At 40.7% G+C, this 18,631-nt stretch overlaps 1 protein-coding gene across 5 annotated transcripts in view; it reads right to left on the reverse strand.

Moving 5' to 3' along the window:
* The window catches only part of WDFY3 (WD repeat and FYVE domain containing 3), a 152,765-nt gene that overhangs the window by 43,595 nt on the left and 90,539 nt on the right, over positions 1-18,631 (reverse strand). For 4 of the 5 annotated variants that reach the window (XM_044428214.1, XM_044428210.1, XM_044428211.1 and 1 more), the window contains 9 exons: positions 17,746-17,907; positions 17,160-17,254; positions 12,998-13,118; positions 10,908-11,125; positions 8,612-8,847; positions 6,530-6,664; positions 4,977-5,156; positions 2,525-2,758; positions 1,001-1,100 (listed from right to left, as the gene is read on the reverse strand). In XM_044428214.1, coding sequence (XP_044284149.1) covers positions 1,001-1,100; positions 2,525-2,758; positions 4,977-5,156; positions 6,530-6,664; positions 8,612-8,847; positions 10,908-11,125; positions 12,998-13,118; positions 17,160-17,254; positions 17,746-17,907 — 1,481 coding nt within the window. The remainder of the gene's footprint in view (positions 1-1,000; positions 1,101-2,524; positions 2,759-4,976; positions 5,157-6,529; positions 6,665-8,611; positions 8,848-10,907; positions 11,126-12,997; positions 13,119-17,159; positions 17,255-17,745; positions 17,908-18,631) is intronic. The other variant, XM_044428213.1, reaches the window with a different exon arrangement.

Genomic DNA, 18,631 nt, shown 5'->3' on the forward strand with positions numbered 1-18,631 from the left:
AGGCTCCTTACAAGACAGCTAACAATATACAAGTAATATCAAAACAAACAAACAAAACTAATCGGCACTCAAACACTTACCATGTACCTGTACAAGGCTTGGCAAAACAGCTACATTTTTTTTGCTTGGGAAAGATACACAGAGGATGCTCATGCCCCAAAGTGTAGGCCCTTTGACCAGGGTAGCCCTTTCTCATATTCCCCACCTCCCACCCATATGTCTGACAGCAGTGGGAGATGCCATGAACTGTGATGACGATCTGGCAAAGGAAGAGTTATATGGGAGAGAGCACTCCTTAAGGTGTTGTGGATCTGCATTATTTAGGACTTAAATATTTAGGACTCAATAAAGATGACTTGCACACTCTGAATTGAGCTGGGAATGAAGAACAAGCCAAGTCGGATGGAATAAAGACAAGAATGTACTTATAACTGCAGGTCAAGTAGTTGTGCAATCACACACAGGAAGCAGTGCTGGGGCACCACACAAAGGGGGTGGGAAGCCCCTCAGGCCAGTGCCACCACCAAGAATCAAAAAGCAGAGGAAATGTGTCCACCTAATCCATGGATAAGTATGTTCCAAAAGAGAATAACACTTAATAAAATGTAGCCAAACACCCTTATTTCAAAGAAAGGATGATTAAATATGTGTTTGTAAGCCGTCCAGAGACGCATAGTGATTGGACGGGTTAGAAATATCCCAAATAAAATAATAATGTAAGTGACATATACAGTGGACTGGAAAGAAAAATGTTCATTTTTTGCTGGAAAGAGATGCCACATCTATGAAAGCACAACGGGAAGGAAGTGCAAATTACTTCTTCAAAAGGAAAAAGGATGATATATGGGCATTTGTATTTCCATGTTTTTCTCATCCATCTCAACCAGGCTAGTTAAAGTTGGTGTAGAGGGGAAAAAAACCTATTTCCAGAAACTCAGTTAACATGATATTTTGAGGATACTGAAAGAGGGGCAGTAAAAACAAATCAAGTGTTAATTACCCAATAAAACATCGGCGGCGAGTAAGTGATCCATCACGCTATCCAAAATATAAGTCTGAAATTCTTTTTGTTGTGCCCTGGTTGATCTCTCTGGAGAGGCCTGGAAAATAAAACACAAGCTTAATGAGGAAGGGTAAGTTATCTTCAGCTGTCACTGTAAACTTCAGCAAACAAAAATAGAATATTGTATTCCATATAGTCCACAGATAACATTTATGCTTAAAAATTCCTTTGTTAATGTTACATTTTTTTCTGTTGAAATGGAAAAATCAAATGCCCTGCTTAGAAAAAAGTGACTCAGTGCTGCTCTAAATGGGTTTAAATATCTTGATAAGGAGAAAGAGAGAGCTGGTTTGCATGACATGGTCTGTTCTAGCTCACCATGGAGTTAAGTGAGGAATATTTAGTCCTCTCATAACCCAACTCTCATAGGGCAGCACCCAAGTGTGAGCTGGATATGTCTTGGCATAAGTTCAATTCCCCATGATGAGCCATGCAATGAAAGCTGGCAATTCGCAGGCCAGCTCACCATCTTAGGGGGCTGAATCCAGGAACTGCCAGGGGCTAACGCCGACAAATAGACAACTAAGAAGAAATGACTCACTGGAGAAAACCCTAAATAGAGCTGCCAGGTTGCTGATGGGGACGGGGCATTATGTTCACATGACTCCAGTCCTCCGACAGCTTCACTGGCTTCCCATTGAAGTCCGGGCCCAATTCAAGGTGTTGGTTATGACCTATAAAGCCCTAAACAGCTTGGGACCTGGTTACCTGAAGGAGCACTTACGTCCATATATGCCCGACCGCCCCTTGAGATCTGCGGGAGAGGCCCTTCTCCGGGAACCCTCCGTGAAAGAAATTAGGAGGGTATGTACGAGGAGGAGGAGGAGGGCTTTCTCTGCGGTGGCGCCCAATCTATGGAACGTGCTCCCCAGAGAGGTCCGCCTGGCGCCGTTATTTGTTTTTTGGCGCCAGGTGAAGACCTTTTTATTTAAACGTCATTTTAATTGTTAACAATATTTACTTATTTATCTGGCCAGGGCGACTTCTTTTCTTTTATAACTTTTCTTTTATAACTTCTTTTATATCGTTTATATTTTTTATTTATTTTATATTATTAATTTTAATTTTATATTGTTATTTTTATATTGTATTGTATTTTATTGTGTTGTAAGCCACCCCGAGGCTTCAGCAAGGGGCGGCATAGAAATGTTCTGATGATGATGATGATGATGATGATGATGATGGGAACAATTGACGGAAAAAGAAGAAGGGACGGCAGAGGATGAGGTGGCAGGATGGAGTCACTGGGGCAGTCGGCGTGAGCTTAAGTGGACTCTGGGGGATGGTAGAGGACAGGAAGGCCTGGAGGAATGTTGTCCATGGGGTTGCAATGGGTCAGGCACAACTTCGCGAATAACATGAACATGAATAATCCATATCCACCAGCAAATCAGAGCATGAAAATGATTCAATACAATTTCTAATCATGATCTAAGAAAAACTGAAATAAAACAATTCTACCTCCAGGAGAAGGTCTATTAAAGGAGTCTGCTTGCTAGCAGGTGTAAGGCAGAGGTTATCAATTATCAGTACACGCATGAAGTCAAACACAAATTTCTTTGCAGGATGGTTGGTCAAAAAAGTCTTGGTTCCCACATTGCAATATTCAGATTGGCTTCGGTTCATTCCTGTGTCAGAGGCAAATGCTTTGAATTCCTCTGCTGGGGATCCAACATCATCATCCAAATCAGTTACCTATTTTTTAAAAGAAATGAATACAAGGTTAGTAATTTACTGTACCTATCCTACCTTTGGTACAGCAGAGAGCAGTTTGCAGCTATTTACTTATTTTAATATTATTATTATTTCTCTAGAAGTAAGGTTTCTCGGACTATTACTTTCAAGTTTCAAATATACAGTGCTAGCAAGGAGAAATATAATCTAGGTGTAAAATAACTTCACTTCTTTAGCATTTTCAGAACTGTCAATTCAAATCACCTTTGTGTTCCACATTTCCTCCAAGAACCCCAATTCCATCCTATTTTAGCCTACTTGAGAAGATTCCTCTGAGGGAAAGTTGGGAGACAGTGACATGCTTAAAGTAATTAGCTTCCAGGAGAAATTTTAACTCACATATCTCTACTGCTATAAGAATCCAAATTAAGTTTAGCAGTGCATTTACAAGAGACACTGAAGTCAAAACAAGCAAGCAATTTAGTGCACTAATAAAATATCACGGTGTTTCACACTCAGCACTACATGTAAACATGTATTATCAATAGCACAGGAAAAATAGTAATACTCTTCAGAAGCATATGAACAAGGTTTCCTTCCTTAGATTCATTAGTAAACAGCTTGTAAAATTGTGATGTAAGGCATCACGATGTAAGGCAAATAACTAACATCAAAAGCATTTTGTATGTTGATTCTCTTCTATTTGTTAGTATTTTGACAGAATTCCAATATCACTGCCCATGAACTATTTTCTTGACATTTTCAGCAATGCTCATCATTGTTCACATCAAGCAATTGAGTTCTATTATAATGAAATAATAACATTAATTGAAATGAGTGAATTCATTTCAAATTTGTTCCATATAAAGAAAATATTGTTATTTTACTATGTATACCAATACTACAAATATTTTCACAGCTATTGTGAGTAGCTTCCATATAACCAGAAGTGCCTGATACTGCCTAATCTTGGACCCTGGCTGAAATCTGGGTGGGTGACTTAAATGTTGTGAACTACCCAGAGAGCTTCAGGTACAGGTGGTACAGAGGTGGTAAGAAACAAAAAACAAACGAGGAGAGCAGAGCGGTTTCCAATCCAGATGATGTGAGGTTGAAAAGGAACTGAAGGACTGGACAGGAACCCCACCTTTCTTAACCTAGGACTGAGAATGGGTGGGGGAACTCCCGCCCACTCCATGACACTAAGCAATACAAGTTTCCTCTGATCTAGGCCTGGCGCTGGTGTGACAAAGCCCACATGTGTGATGCACAGAGACCTCAACAAAGAACAGAGGTGTAATGTGATACTACTACTACTAGTAGTAATAATATTGTTTCTTGCTTCAATGGAAACATATTTGCTAAATTTTTGAGTTAAGTTTGCAGGAAAGAGAAATACTATATGAGAGATAAAAGTAACCACAGAAGGCTTTTAAAAAAGATTACTGAATGTTTCAGGATCTGATCAGGCTTATAATCATAATTAGACATGAGAACAGTTTTTAAAGGACACTGAAAAACTGGCACTTATTATATTAAGTCAGTGAAACTGGCCCAAGTCCTTTGGCTTCCTGATGTAAAGAACAGGATGCCACACACAAAGCCCAGCTGCACTAAAAACCTGAATCCCCCAATACCCTCCAGTGAACCTAAGCATAGTCAGCTAATTAAGGGGACACAGGGCAGGGTTATCCTAATAGCATGGGCAGCCCTGGATATCAGCAAATTGTTGGAACCCACTATTTCTTTTTCTTGTTTAGTTCTGCAATGACTAAAGCATGCTTAAGCCCCTGGCTTGCAAGAGAACCCCTGAACATCAGAGACACTCTGGGGGCAGAAGCATGGAGTAAATTACAGTCTCGTGCCACAGTAGCTGCAGAGGCACATGGCACTGCAGAGACTGACAGGCTGGCTGTATTCTCAACTGATTCCGATGGTTAGCCACACTCAAGGCTCTGCTCCTACCCCAGCTCCTGCCATATGGAGCACGGTGGAGTAACTGCAGTGTGCCTCTTGGATGTTTAAAAAAGATGAGAGGCACTAAGAAAAATGCACCCTCAAAGAGTATCTGTAGGGCCATTGGCAGTTGGGTACAAAAGAAAGCCCCACAGAAAGTAGAATAATTCGAGTCAATCAAAAACTATGGAAAAGTTTGCAAAGAAAGTCTCTCATTACAAGGAAAGAAGGAACTGGAAAGACAAATACTTAAAGCACTGAAAATGTACAAAGAATCACTTGCCATTTCAGAATATGGTCGGATATTGAAAGGGAACACAGTGGCTGCCAGAGCACAAAGAAATTCTGGACTCATCCACATTGAGGCCAGATCAGGTACATTGTGATACAAATAGCGAAAGAATTGCATCAGAGTGACCGGGTATTCACGGAGCCAAGAACCCTCTTCCTCTGACTGCCAAGGCTGCATGAAAGGGGAGATCACATAGTTAGTTAAACCGACAGTGCAACACAGAACAACAATATGGTATCAGGCAAATGGGTTGCATATTTATACTAGTAAAATCAACTCGTTTACACTTTTATTAGATATTTATACATATTAACAACACATACATTTATACATTACATATTTATACATAATAAACTCATTTTTAATAATAAAAAATCAACTAATTTTACAGCCCTGTTTGGGGCGAAGTGCTTTACAGTGCAAGCCTACGAGTGCTAGAAAAGTCTAGTCTCAGCTTTGACCTTGGAAACTTACTCTGAAGGTAGAGCTGGGACTCTGAGTGTGGATACCCTCCCTTGCCCTCACAGCCAGTGTGGGAAGAACTGGAGTGGCTCTAAGGTCGAGAGGGCAACCTTAGTGATGACCTTTTGGAGGTGGGGGAGGACTCTGCCAGGCTCAAGTGTCCCGGGAGTGCCTTGCCCTCCTTCCCACCTGCCAAAATCAGCCACGTTGAGTGCTTTGCATGGTAGGAGGAGCACGGAAGTGACCGTTCTTCGGCACTCTTCCCACCATATACTGGTTGCCTGTAATCCTCCAAGTTCAGATCGGACAGCCTCGTTGAAGCCCTTAAAGTCTAATCTAACTTGTTCCATTAATGCCTTGCGAGGCAGACTGAATGGAAACAAAATGGATGAATTCAAGGCCAGTAAGACTCATGGCTGGCTGAGTCTTTCCACCGGCTTTTACCCAGGCAGTGTACTGTTCCAGTACTGTGCCATGGTGAAAGTCTGTTTGATAAGGATTGTATTATTTCATGTGAGAACAGAGCAAGATTTCTTTTCCTGGAAGAAAGGCTTTTATATTTATTAATGTCCAATGCACCTATGACTAACCAAAATGAGCTTCATATTCAATGAGTACTACAATGCCTAGTAAAAACCTTTATTAATACTGGAACTGTTGTACAGTAACTGCCTGGGGAGTTACTGTGCAGTGACATGCTTACAATGTATCGAGAGAACTCTTCAATAAAAATGAGTAATCCTAAAATTAAACTGTGCATGATGGGATAAAGGAAAAAAAATTAGTATGCAGGATAGCGATATATGATTGCTACACTTTGTTAGGCGGAGTTTCCTTTTTTTTAGAAGAATGGACTTCAGGTAACTCTGCAGAGCATGAACTGCCTTTTTACTTTTTATGTTGCTCTCTAAAAGCTGTGGTCATTGGAGGCATCATGGAAGTAAAAAGCAACAATGGAAATCACATATTACACAGTTAAAGATAAGCAGGAAATCTTTTCAAAACCAATGCAAAGCATAACATAGAATTAAAGTGAAAACAGCTCAGTTCTTACTTAATAGCTAAATGGGCTTTATACTTACTGAATTCAACATGCTTCTAAGCATTCCCAGTAATAAAAATGCAGCTTCTGTGCAAACATTGTGAATTGAAGCAACCACTGTGCCACTTGATGCAGGAACACCAAATATAAATGTCCAAATTGAATCTAAGTCAAACTATTGAAGGGAGAGAATGGGGAACGGGGGAGAGACAAGTGTCAGGAGATAATCCATTTTATATTGCCATTTTATTATCTATGCAGTCATTTCTAAGATTTTGTCATGCAGAACTGGGTGTGCTTACTCAGTTCATGTAATCCCCACAAGCCCAGTGACACCCAACCTGTATCAATTATTATATTGTAGCATATACATATATCCTATATACATACATACTTCGGCATATACAACATGCTGTAAAAATGCTAAAAAAAAGATAGCTCCAAACTTATATCTGCAGAAGAATGAGATATGAGGGGTTCATTGGAGCACATGCATAAACAGAAAACATCAGTGCAGGAAATATCTGACCATACTGAATTCTTTTTTGCAAGACAACAAACTTTTTCAGGAGTTTCCCATGTAGGAAACCAAATACCAAACTAGGAAAATGAGAAGCTCTCATGTACTACTAATGTTGTTAGTTAGCTGTAACCCATTAAAAAGGGCATGGGAGAGTTGTGTAACAAATGTAGCTCTCCACTGCCTCGCCAGCACAAATAAGGAAACACGCAAGATAATATATTTTTCATTATCAAATAAAAGGAAACATACAACCTTGCACTGTCTAAAGGGCTGTACAATTATTTGGATTCCCAGCTCCAAGGCTGGAACAAAACTCTGAGCTCACAGCTGGAGATGCCACTCCTCACCTTGCAGACAGCACAGAAAGACCCGTGTTATCTGCAGCTCTGAAAAGGCCATTCTAGGAGACAGGGAGTGAAGAAGACCGAGTCTGCCTGGATGCAACAGAACCTGGTACTGCTCCAGCTTTCTTCCTTCCCTGTCTTGAATGCCACAGCTAGACAGCCAAAACTGCCTGTCTAGGTAATTTGAAGGATAGGAGGAGTACAAATTCAAAGATTGTCCCCTCACTCCTTCCACCCTGCACATGATGCTTGTACTTCCCTGAGTGCAGGAGTTACAGGCAGCCCACTGCACTGTGCCCTTAATGTAAAAAAAAAAAAAAAAAAGTCCCCGAGACCAAACTTGGACAAATGGTTTTTTTTCTTCTAAATCCTTATAAAAAGGATATTACATAGCATAAGGGGCAACATGGGTTTTACAAAAGACACAAGAACCCCGTTCCATTGGTAAGTTATCAACATGCCTTCTAAGAAAAGCAGAAGGCATAGCATTAAATTTGTCATTATTTCCACAGAATCAAACTCAGCATTGCAATGATCTGTCGATGTCAACCATTCCAGCTTCTGCTGCGTTTTTCATCGCAAGGAAGTATGCACATATATTAGCACAGGATGCTGCTTCTTATATACTATACGGTTGGCAGCATTGCATTTTAGAAACAAATAAATCCCCAAAAGCACAGACAAGCAGGTGGCTTACCTGTAACTGTGGTCTTTTAGTGGTCACACGTATGAGCTCTGTACCCACTTGGAGTTGAGGAAGTTTTGGTAGGAACCCTCTCCCAGTCTCCTAGTGTATGTGTCCTTAACAGGTTTCTGCCTATTTCCTATCCTCCAAGAAAACATTAATTTTGCCCCTCATAATGTCTTTTTTTTAAGGCACCCATAGTTGGTTGGCATCGATTTGGGAGGATATACAGTGTTCAATGCCAATCAATAGTTTTTTCTCAGTTCCAAGGCCACATTGACAGTCTAATAAAGTTGAGGAAATAGGACGAGACCTGTTAAAAGCATGCACACTGTCAAAATTTCCTCAGCCGTGGAAGCTTCCTGAATGAGGCTCCACACAGGTGCAAAGCCCATATGAGTGATGCTCAAAGACCACAAAGAATATAATAATTACTGCATGTTCTTCTCAGATCAGGAATTTCCATCACACATTTCAATGGAGAGATGAAAACTTTTACTGAGTTTTGAACCACTGTTTTCCCCCTGGAACACACTTAATAAAGTTGGTACCTTACTAGATAATCCCTACCTGGCCACCCTGATTACATCGGCTGGTGATGACAGGTGCACTGACCTGCAGATTTTCAGGCAGTTCAGTGACTGGCTGCTGCAGGAAAAGTGCCATAAGAAGGAAATAGAGAGCAGGCACATTTGTGTGCTTAGGAAGAAATGACTGAAGAACTGGAAAGCCTGGGAAATGACAAGCCTCCCGGTTAATTTCCCTGACAGTTGATCTGCCACCAGCACTCCTGCCAACGTTAAAACCTGGGAGGCAGGGAGAAAAATAGGTTAGGTTAAATTTATAACATCAACACTTAATAGAAAAAGCAATCTCGGGAACACTTCAGATGAGTATCTTATGCATAATTACTGCTACTAATAGAAACACAACAGATAAAGATCAAAGTTACAGATCAAAAAATACCAAACAAACATTAATCCAATTTAAAAAGCAAAGACTGAATTACAGAATGTTTTTCTACAATGGCATTTTATTTGCCTTCTGCCCAAATATTTTGGAATTGTGCAAACTACTAAGCAAAGTAATGAAGAAACATTCTTGCAGCCATGATCTGAAGATTCAACCATTTTACTTAATCACCTGCTTGAGCCTTCTGTGAGGACTGGGCACAACCTGTATCTCCTCTGCCAGCTCACCTGAATTCATAGAGTTGCTCAAGAGCTTGCCCAACTAATTCATTTTTAAACATATCTCAGTTTCATAGTCAAGGAATATTCCTTCATTACCCATAACTTGTAAAGGTCAATGGCATTTTATTTGTTTGGAGTTATCAAAAATTTTGTATGGATAACAACTAAACACAGTTGGGGAAAAAATGAACAGTATTATTGCTCAGGGGCCCATTTCTTTAAGCGTACGTATGTAAATGATAAATTGAATGTACAATGTAATAAGTCTGGTAGAAAATGCTTGTCTTCTTGATCTTTGTAATCAAAATATTCTCCTGTGAGAACACAAAATAGCAACAATAAAACAGTGTTTTGTAATTTTATAACAGTACAACAGTGTTTTGTAAAGAAAAGAACTGTTCTTTTCTTCCTAAAGTTATATAGCTCTCAGATTTGTAATCAATTTCATCTAAGTTTCAACAATATTCTCTTCCACATTCTCACTATCAACCTAAAATATTATTTAACTTTTACTTTCTTTTAACGAAGATGTTTGCTTTAATGAAAGGTATTTAAAATGCCCATGAAAAATGATTTTTAACTCAAAGTTTCTAATTCAGTTGTTCTATTTCCATCATTAGGGATTCAAAATTCTATTACAGATTTTGATTAAGTAATCTTGTTATGCCCTAACTTACTAATGCCCCATGTATTGTCCATCAGGCATGACCCAGATTGTTAGGAACAGCACACAAATAAGCAACAGTCTAACTCTTTCTTCCAAGTTTGAATGTTTAGTCATTTCACTATTTGGCAAATATTTTATTTTTGCCAATTCTTAAATCACACAAGCAGCTGCTGTTGCCACTCCCTGCTGAGAGCTCCCACAACATCAGAAAAACCAGATCATTCTGACTGCTTATATCACCATCTTTTCACCTGTGCAAAGCTATAACACAATCCAGTTTAAGGCACAATCCTATGCATGTTTAGGCAAAAAAGGCATACTGGGAGTTGTGGGCCTTTTCCCCTCTATGTAAGTGCACAAAGAATCACACCATTAGGCTTCATCCTGCCATGATAACTTTGAGCTGGCAAGGAGACTGTGCTGGTAATTTTAGGTGACTAACAGCACAATCCTATACATGTCTACTCAGAAGTAAGTCTCACTTAGTCCCACTGAATTAACCACTGCTTGATGTGACAGTACAGTACCATACCCTCTATCTGTGGTTCAGTCCTGTGTAGGAGCTTGCATGTTCCTGTATATGACTGTTCCACAGCGAACTCTGAATACATACATTTTTCCTGAATTTGTTGAAAGCACCAGGATGTTTTGTATTTGATAATGTCACAGACTAGTCTGCGATCATTTAACAAGCTGACGAGAATTTGTATAGCTGGCCTCACAAACACATGAAAATGGGGTTGTCTTAATGAGCCATCTGTAAAATGAGCTTGTGCATAATGGCATGAACTAAAATTATCCAAAATTGCAGTCTCAGCTAATGGGATCTATGGAAATATTCTACAGGATGCACCCATCTCCAGGAAATCACTTCACTGGCCATCTCAAGGCTGTCCGAATGTTCCACTGAAAGCAGCTCTTTTGATGGCAGATCAATTTTGTGGAAGCCACAATATTCAGAACACAAAGGTACAGATGTGGAAAAAATGTTTTTAAGGATTCCTACCAAGCACAGTTCCAATCTTATTGGTCAATACAGAATCTGTCTGCTCAAGCCAGCCTCCTCCAGTGAGGCCTTCCTTGAACTTGAGGAGGATGGCAGGGTTGCTCAGCAAGACCACCAGAATCCTCATGGCTGCCGTCACTGTGGTTGGGTGCAGGTGCTCTTCCATGAACAGCATGATCCAGTCAAACCCCAACGTCCGGACAAGTTCTTCACAAGCCCTAAGTAAGGAGAGGGAAATTGCTACAGAAGTAGTGGTCTTTAAGCCAAGCAAAATGATTAGGTCTTAAAAGGATTAGATTTCTAGGCATTCTTTATTGTTTTAAATAGGCAGGCAGCTTTTATCCACTTTACATTTTGCAAGTCTGAACACATGACTGATACTGTACCAGCTCCCCTTAAGAATAGTCTGAATATTCTTCCGTGTGCATGCGTGCGAGACAGAGAAAAAGATTTACAGCACAATCTTATACATGTCTACTCAGGTAAACCCTATAGGGTTTACTCCCAAATGAGTACGTATAGGACTGCGGCAACTGAAAACATGTTTCAGACATTCTGTCCACATTTTTATGATGTTTCAGTTAAGTCACTTGAAGCAGGGGATGGTACACATTGCCATTTATTTTCTGGTGTAACTGTTTTTAGAAAATGGAAAATTTCCCTCAAGCTTTATACATACTGCATTAAAAGGAACATATGAAGAGTAATAATTTTGTATTAGTATTTTTTGCCTTCAACACAATATTCCAATCCACGCCTACTCTGAGGTGCGTTTTTTCGGTTCCTTATCGTAATCTACCTCAAGAAGAAAAAAGGGGGGAGCTGGTCCTTTCCCACTCTTTCTCATGTGGAAAAGGGGAGTTAGAAACAGAAGACAGTTGCAATTAGGATTGGGGAATAGAGACTGGCTATAGGAAATAAGAGAGTTTTGAAACTGTATTGGCTCCTCCAGCTCAATCAATTTACAAAGAAAGACATCCTTGTTCTTAAGAAATTCTTAAGAAATCAATCTGCAGCTAGAACAAAGCAATACAAAAGAGTTTGTTGACCGGAACATATTTGAAGTAATATATTCTCAAAGTGATGGATGGAGGCTGGGATTAACTAAACACCAAATTACGCCAATTAACTAAACACCAAAGAGAAATTACAAATGGTGTGGCAACATGGAACATCAGAACTGTAATATTCCCTGGAAAGGAAAGGGAGAAAAACAGGTGCCATTCAGAACTAAAGAACAAAGACTAGCCCCAAGGAGGCATTCAGATGACATATACCAGGATTAAAAGCTTGTGGGGATGAACACGAGCCCTGTACCTGACATCTCCAGCTCCTCTATAGTTCTTCATGAAATAAGCACAGAGGACAGTAGAAAGTTTGTAAGTGTGCTTGGTTGAATACACAAGCTTCCCAAGGATTAGGATTGCAAGGAACAGAGGTCGGGGATACTGGGAGAGGGTACTACGTACCGTCCCTCACCCCAAGCAACTGAATAACTACCCCAAAAAATTGAATCCAGGCTTTTCTGAAAATCTAATTTAATTGCTGTAATGCAAATGCCTTCCTGTTGCCAGGTGGGTTTGTAGAAGGATAGTAGCTGTGTGCAGGTAATACCACCGACATAAATGCAGCCATCATTATGATTGCATTTGCAACTGCCCTCTGCTTTTGCTGAAACAAAGTGGTATTAAGCAAGGATCCTGCAAAGTCTCAGCCAGGTCATGTGTAAAGGTAATTGTGCAATAATTAATCCACAAATTGCCAAAATCTAGAGGAAGAAAGGGAGAGCACCAAGTATGCTGCCTTCAGCATGCTTCTCCCTTTCACTTTCAATCAACAGCAGTCATTCCTTTTGTAGGTGGTTAGCATGACATTCAAACTTCAACATTCTGGTTTATTTAGAATTGCACCACCCAAAAATAACTAGGTTGTTAACTCTGGGTTTTTCAACCTCTAAACATCCCAGCAACTCATGAGTTGTCATTATGTGCAAACCAACTTGATGTCTAAGCTTCCTTTAATCCATCAATGTGTTGTGAGTTCTTATCACAATCACCGTATCCACCAAAATTTTGGACAGTTGTACTCACTGCAAATTGACACTTGTTTTTTCTTTCGATGTGTACATAAGCTTAAGTAGGATATCTAGCAATCTGTTCCTCAGAAGAATAAGATTTGCAGAAACAAGCCCACCAAATTCCTCCTCAGTTCCTGAAACACAAAATGTACCGCTTATTTTGAAGTATGTAATTCTGAAAACTTTTTGCAAGTATTCTTTTCTTCTAAAGTACTGTCAGTTACTATTAAAGTGTGCATGGATACACACCCTGGGCTGTAAGCAAGTGGGTTTGTCACATGAAGGTACTACTATCATTACATTTTTTTTCTGGTGTAATACGATGGAAACGTGATGGAACTGAAAGTCTACTAGACTTTCCACAGGAAATCACATTTGCAGTTTATAGAACTGGAGCTACATCAGATAGAAGAGCAAACATATGCCAGTGAATGCACTGCTAAAAGAACAGACTGCAGAGATTGATTCATGTAGTGAAAGTCTGAAATAACACTAATGTTTCTTGCAATTTAAAATATTGCAGACACAATGAAGTATATCCAAATCTGTCACTGAACCAACACAAAAGGAAATGTTTCATAAACTTAAACTCGAACTAAGTTGACTAGGCAAATACAATTGTACAGTTTATATGTAATGTTATGTCTGGCTTATAATTTGCTCACAATGTGCTTGGGTACATAACCAGTCACTCCTGTCACTAGCAGGAGTGGTTCGTTCAGTGTTATGTGTGAATTGGAAACTCTGCCTTGCTTCTCTTCCAACAAACCAGAGCCATAAGCTAAAAACAAACCATGATTCTGGCTTGTCACAGGGAGCATCAGAAACCTAGTTTACTATTATGAGCAAGCCAGGTCCATATGGCAACAAAGAGCTTGCACTCTTAGGATTAACATATTTTCCCCTCTCTTATTTTGCTACCAACTCCATATGTTCATATAACATATGTAAATATACAGGAGAGCCATAAAAACCTCTCTCCTGGTGGGGGGGGAACAATAAAGGATGGTGGGAACAACTCAAAATGTATATACAGAGGGCCAAAAAACAGAAAGCCTAAAGGGAAGAGTTAAGTGTTTGCTAAAGAGTATGAGCCTATTAAAAGCTCTCCTTTCCCCATTTTCAACTCTTTGCCCCTCTTTTCTTTTTCCACAGGGCAAAAATTATTACAGCTTATTTATAATGGCATGATGTAACTGTGAAAAATAAGCAATGCTGCCTTTACAATATGTTTGAACTGTTTTACACCTGCCTTTGAATGCAATCTGTAATTCAAAACAATTCAAGAGCCCTATTTCCAACAGACCACCTGCAATCACCTCATTTTTCTTGGTAGGCTACACATTTCAAAAGGTGTCAGTGAAAATATTTGTTCCACTTCATTTCTATTCAGATGACCTGAATTTACGATCAAGCTTATTCTTTTTACATGAAAAGAAAAACCACAATCAAAGAGACCAATCACTTTCAAGTATATGTGGCCAATTTCCCTTCTCTGTTGTAACTACTATTTTTTCATACATACAATTTAAAGGAAAAGAAGAATGGGAGGAGAGTCAAAAATATAGCATTGTACAATAAAGTCATGCCCTGAATTATTTCAGATAAGGGACATTTCACTGAATTATCTGCATACTTCTGCTCTTTTTAAGAAGTAACAAACTACAACCCATGACAAGCCTCAGAGCCTGAAGGAGCCAGATCACACAAGCAACTTCTGCTCCATACAGTTTATACAGTGACAGTCTAAGCACGGAGCAAGATGATTAGGGTGATCACTGTGGCCAAAGTGACCTCTCCAGGAAGAAGCAATCACACGCCTGGCCACAACGGCCATGCAGCATGCGCCCAGGCTGCCAACATGGGCCTGTCAACATGGGACTTGTTCTGAGGTGACTTTGCACAGGATTGCAACCTTAGGATCGTAGTGCAAGATATGCAACAACTCTAAAGCAGACAATTTCTAGTCATCATTGTTTCAGATTCCATAGGATGCAAAAACCAAGCCGTTTTAATTAAATACTTGAATAGAAATGAGAGGGCTCACAGTATGAAATGAGGGAGCAAGGTATGTGGGAAGGACAATTTGTTCCCATTACACAGATCATTTTATGTATTTATATATTATCCATCCGCACAGCTCTGGGTAGTTTACATCTCACAGTGTTTTTTAAAAGTTCAATCAAATACTTTATTATACTACAGTGAAATGCAAGACTATTGAAGGTAACAGAAATGTTCATCCATTAGATGCAAGAGGAACCTCCGTAGGAAATGGGTACTGGGGCAAACACACAAAAGGGTATACCGGGAGGAGGAGGCCCGTTGCAGAAGGATTCTTCGCAAGGCTAACACTGATTACAAGCTGAGACTTGCCAAGAATATCAAGAGCAACAAAAAGGGCTTCTTTCAACATGTAAATCGGAAGACGAAGGGGAGACAAGTGGTGGGACCACTAAATAAGGAGGAAGGAGATCCAGTGACTGATATGCGGGAACAGGCACAGATGCTAAATGACTATTTTGCTTCTGTGTTCTCCCCAAAGCAGATCCGCATAGATTAGATGAGGCCAGGGACTTAGGGGCACAGATTAGAGTCACCCCCTTAGAAGTCGAGGGGCTCCTCAGGGCATTGGAGATTACAAAGGCACGAGGCCCTGACAGGTTACACCCGAGAGTACGTAGAGAATTGGCAGGGGTCTCACACACCCGCTGGCCTCCATTTTTGAGGCCTCGTGGAGAATGGGTGAAGTTCCAGAGGACTGGAGGGTGGCATCAGTGGTCCCAATTTTCAAAAAGGGTAGTAGAAGGGACATGGGGAATTACAGACCAGTTAGCCTTACATCCATTGTAGGAAAAACAATGGAAAGGCTCTTAATAGCGAGAGATCTAGTGATGCTAGATAGGGAAGGGAGACTGGCAGTCACACAACACGGCTTCCGCAAAAACAGGTCCTGCCAGAGAAACCTTGTGGAATTCTATAACAAGGTTTCGAGACGGCTAGATGGAGGGGATGCAGTGGATGTGGTATACCTGGATTTCAGCAAGGCCTTTGACAAAGTGCCCCATGATATCCTGGTGGAGAAACTGAGGAGTTTTGGGATACACCAAAGCACTGTCCAGTGGATTAGGGCATGGTTGACTGAAGGTAACCATTAGTGGAGAATCATCGGGATGGCGGCCAGTGACAAGCGAGATCCCCCAGGGCTCTGTCCTGGGGTCGATCCTGTTTAATCTTTTCATAAATGACATGGAAGAAGGGGTGAAGAGTCTGCTGATCAAATTTGCAGATGATACTAAAACTGGGGCAGTGGCCACAACTGAGGAGCAGGTACTCCAGATCCAAAAAGATCTGGACAGACTATGGAAGTGGTCAGGAGACAACAGGATGGCATTCAATGTGGATAAGTGCAAGGTCCATAGGAATAGGTGTCATAAATACAGGTTGGGGACAAGTGGCTGGAGAGCAGCACTTGTGAAAGGGACCTCAGATGCTGGTTGACTGCAGGCTAAACATGAGGCAGCAGTGTGATGCAGTGGTTAAGAGGGCGAATGTCACCCTCGGTTGCATAACTAGAAGTGTGGCTTCTAGATCGAGAGGTATTACTGCCACTCTATACAACTCTGGTGGACCTGCAACTGGAGTATTGTGCTCAGTTTTGGGCCCCTCATTACGGGAAGAATATAGCCAGGTTGGAGTCAGTGCAGCGTAGAGCCACAAGATTGGTGGCCGGTTTGCAGGGGATGCCGTATGAGGCGAGACTGAGGGAACTGAGTCTCCTTCAGCCTGAAGAAGAGGAGACTCAGAGGGTATTTGTTGGCGATGTACAGGTATGTAAGGAGATATCACACGGAGGTGGGTAGAGACCTGCTCTCCCCTGCAGAGGAAGGCAGGACATGCTCCAACGGAGCAAAGCTCAGGGAACCAAGTTTCCATTTAGATGCCAGGAAGCACTTCCTGACAGGACCACAAGGGTATGGAATAAGCTTCCATGGGAGGTGGTTGAGGCCCCATTGGCGAGGGTGATCAAATATAGACTGGACATGCACATGGTGGGCATGTTGTGAGCGGAGCCAGGAGTCAGACTAGATGGCCCAGGAGGCCCCTTCTGACTCGCTCTGTTTCTATGTCTCAGGTAAGTTTGTCTCTTCCACTATGTTCTTAGAAGGACTTACCAATGTCAAGCTTTTCTTCATTGTTCATCTCCATGACTACAAATTTCTCACAGACTGCAAATGTAGGCAAAGTAGAAGAGATGAACTGTCCAAACCTTGTAGGATGAAGGGAAGAAAAATGGCGTGCATTTTTGTGAAAGATGTTTAATTTGCCATGAATTAGTATCAGCTGCAAGTAAGAGCAATAATAAGAGACACTTTCTAAATAAAAAAGCAGATTCTGAGATATGTTAGGGCTGACTATGAAGACTACATCAGTCACACACACAGACACACACACCTGGTTATTCCAAATGTCACCATGGGACATCTGGAAGCTAAGTCACAGGATTGTCTGTTCCAATCTAATTTGAAACAGAATCTGAAGATAAAAGCTTGCATTCATTTTTAAATGTTATTATACTTGTACCTCTATGATAAAGTTTGTCAATGGGAAGGTTTACACTGCACCACTTTATGGGCAAGCAGTCCTCTCTCTTTCAAACAAGAGGAATATTTCTCGGCAAGGAACATAAGGCCTCATGGGAAGGAAAGCAAACATGCACTAATTTTGGGAAGAAAAACCCAGAGCAAGTCTCCAGAGTACCTTAGTAGGTCGTTGCTGCTAGGGAATCCCTGAAGCAAATAGCTCAATACGTTGCTAATCGCAGAGATTGTTGGCTGAGACAAAGACATATCTCGAAGTGTCAGCAAGAGTTTGGGAATTAGCTGGAACTCTCGCATCAGTTTTGCATTCTTTGCTGCTTCACTGAAAGTAAAAGGACAGCACAATAACTAATTAGCAATTTCCACTGATCTAACTAACCCCTCGTACTACAGCTTCTGTTAACTAATACTAGTTCTGAAGAGCAGATCATATTCACACTTGACTGAAAGACAGGTAAATCTAAGAATCAGTATGGATCAGATCATACATAATGAGAATACAGCCTCTACTGTGCATTTATTTATTTTTAGTTCAATTATTCCCCACTTCCCTTCTCTGTGGAATAAATTCCAAGTCAGCCTACAGACACAAAAAGAAAGCATAGTCTGTAAAAGTGTTATTGGAAGCATATTAGATATGTATAATACAATAGCCAATGCCCACTCTCTGGCCCACAAGCAAGACCCTTAGGCAGGCAGGTATCAGGGATGGGGCTTTTTTAGCCATGGTCCCACATCTTTGGATTGCCCTCCACAGAGAGGTAAGCATGGCCTTATAACTCCTGTCTTTTAAAACAATCTGAAGACACAGATTGTTAAAAATTATTGGCTGCTGCTTCATTTGTGTGTGTTTAATTGTATGTTCTTCTTTCAGGAAGACTGTCCTGAAAAGTGGATGAACAATATTTTAAATAAAAACAATATATTGCAGAGGGAACAAATAGCAAGGGAACAGGAAGATTCCCCCTGGGAAACTTTAGGCACTATGACAGGAAAATTCTTTTTTGTTCTGTTCTGCTTCCTTAGTGCCTGCTGATCAAAAATCA

The sequence above is a fragment of the Varanus komodoensis genome, unplaced genomic scaffold (assembly GCF_004798865.1).
Source record: "Varanus komodoensis strain SLA01 unplaced genomic scaffold, ASM479886v1 scaffold2, whole genome shotgun sequence".
Classification (NCBI taxonomy): domain Eukaryota; kingdom Metazoa; phylum Chordata; class Lepidosauria; order Squamata; family Varanidae; genus Varanus; species Varanus komodoensis.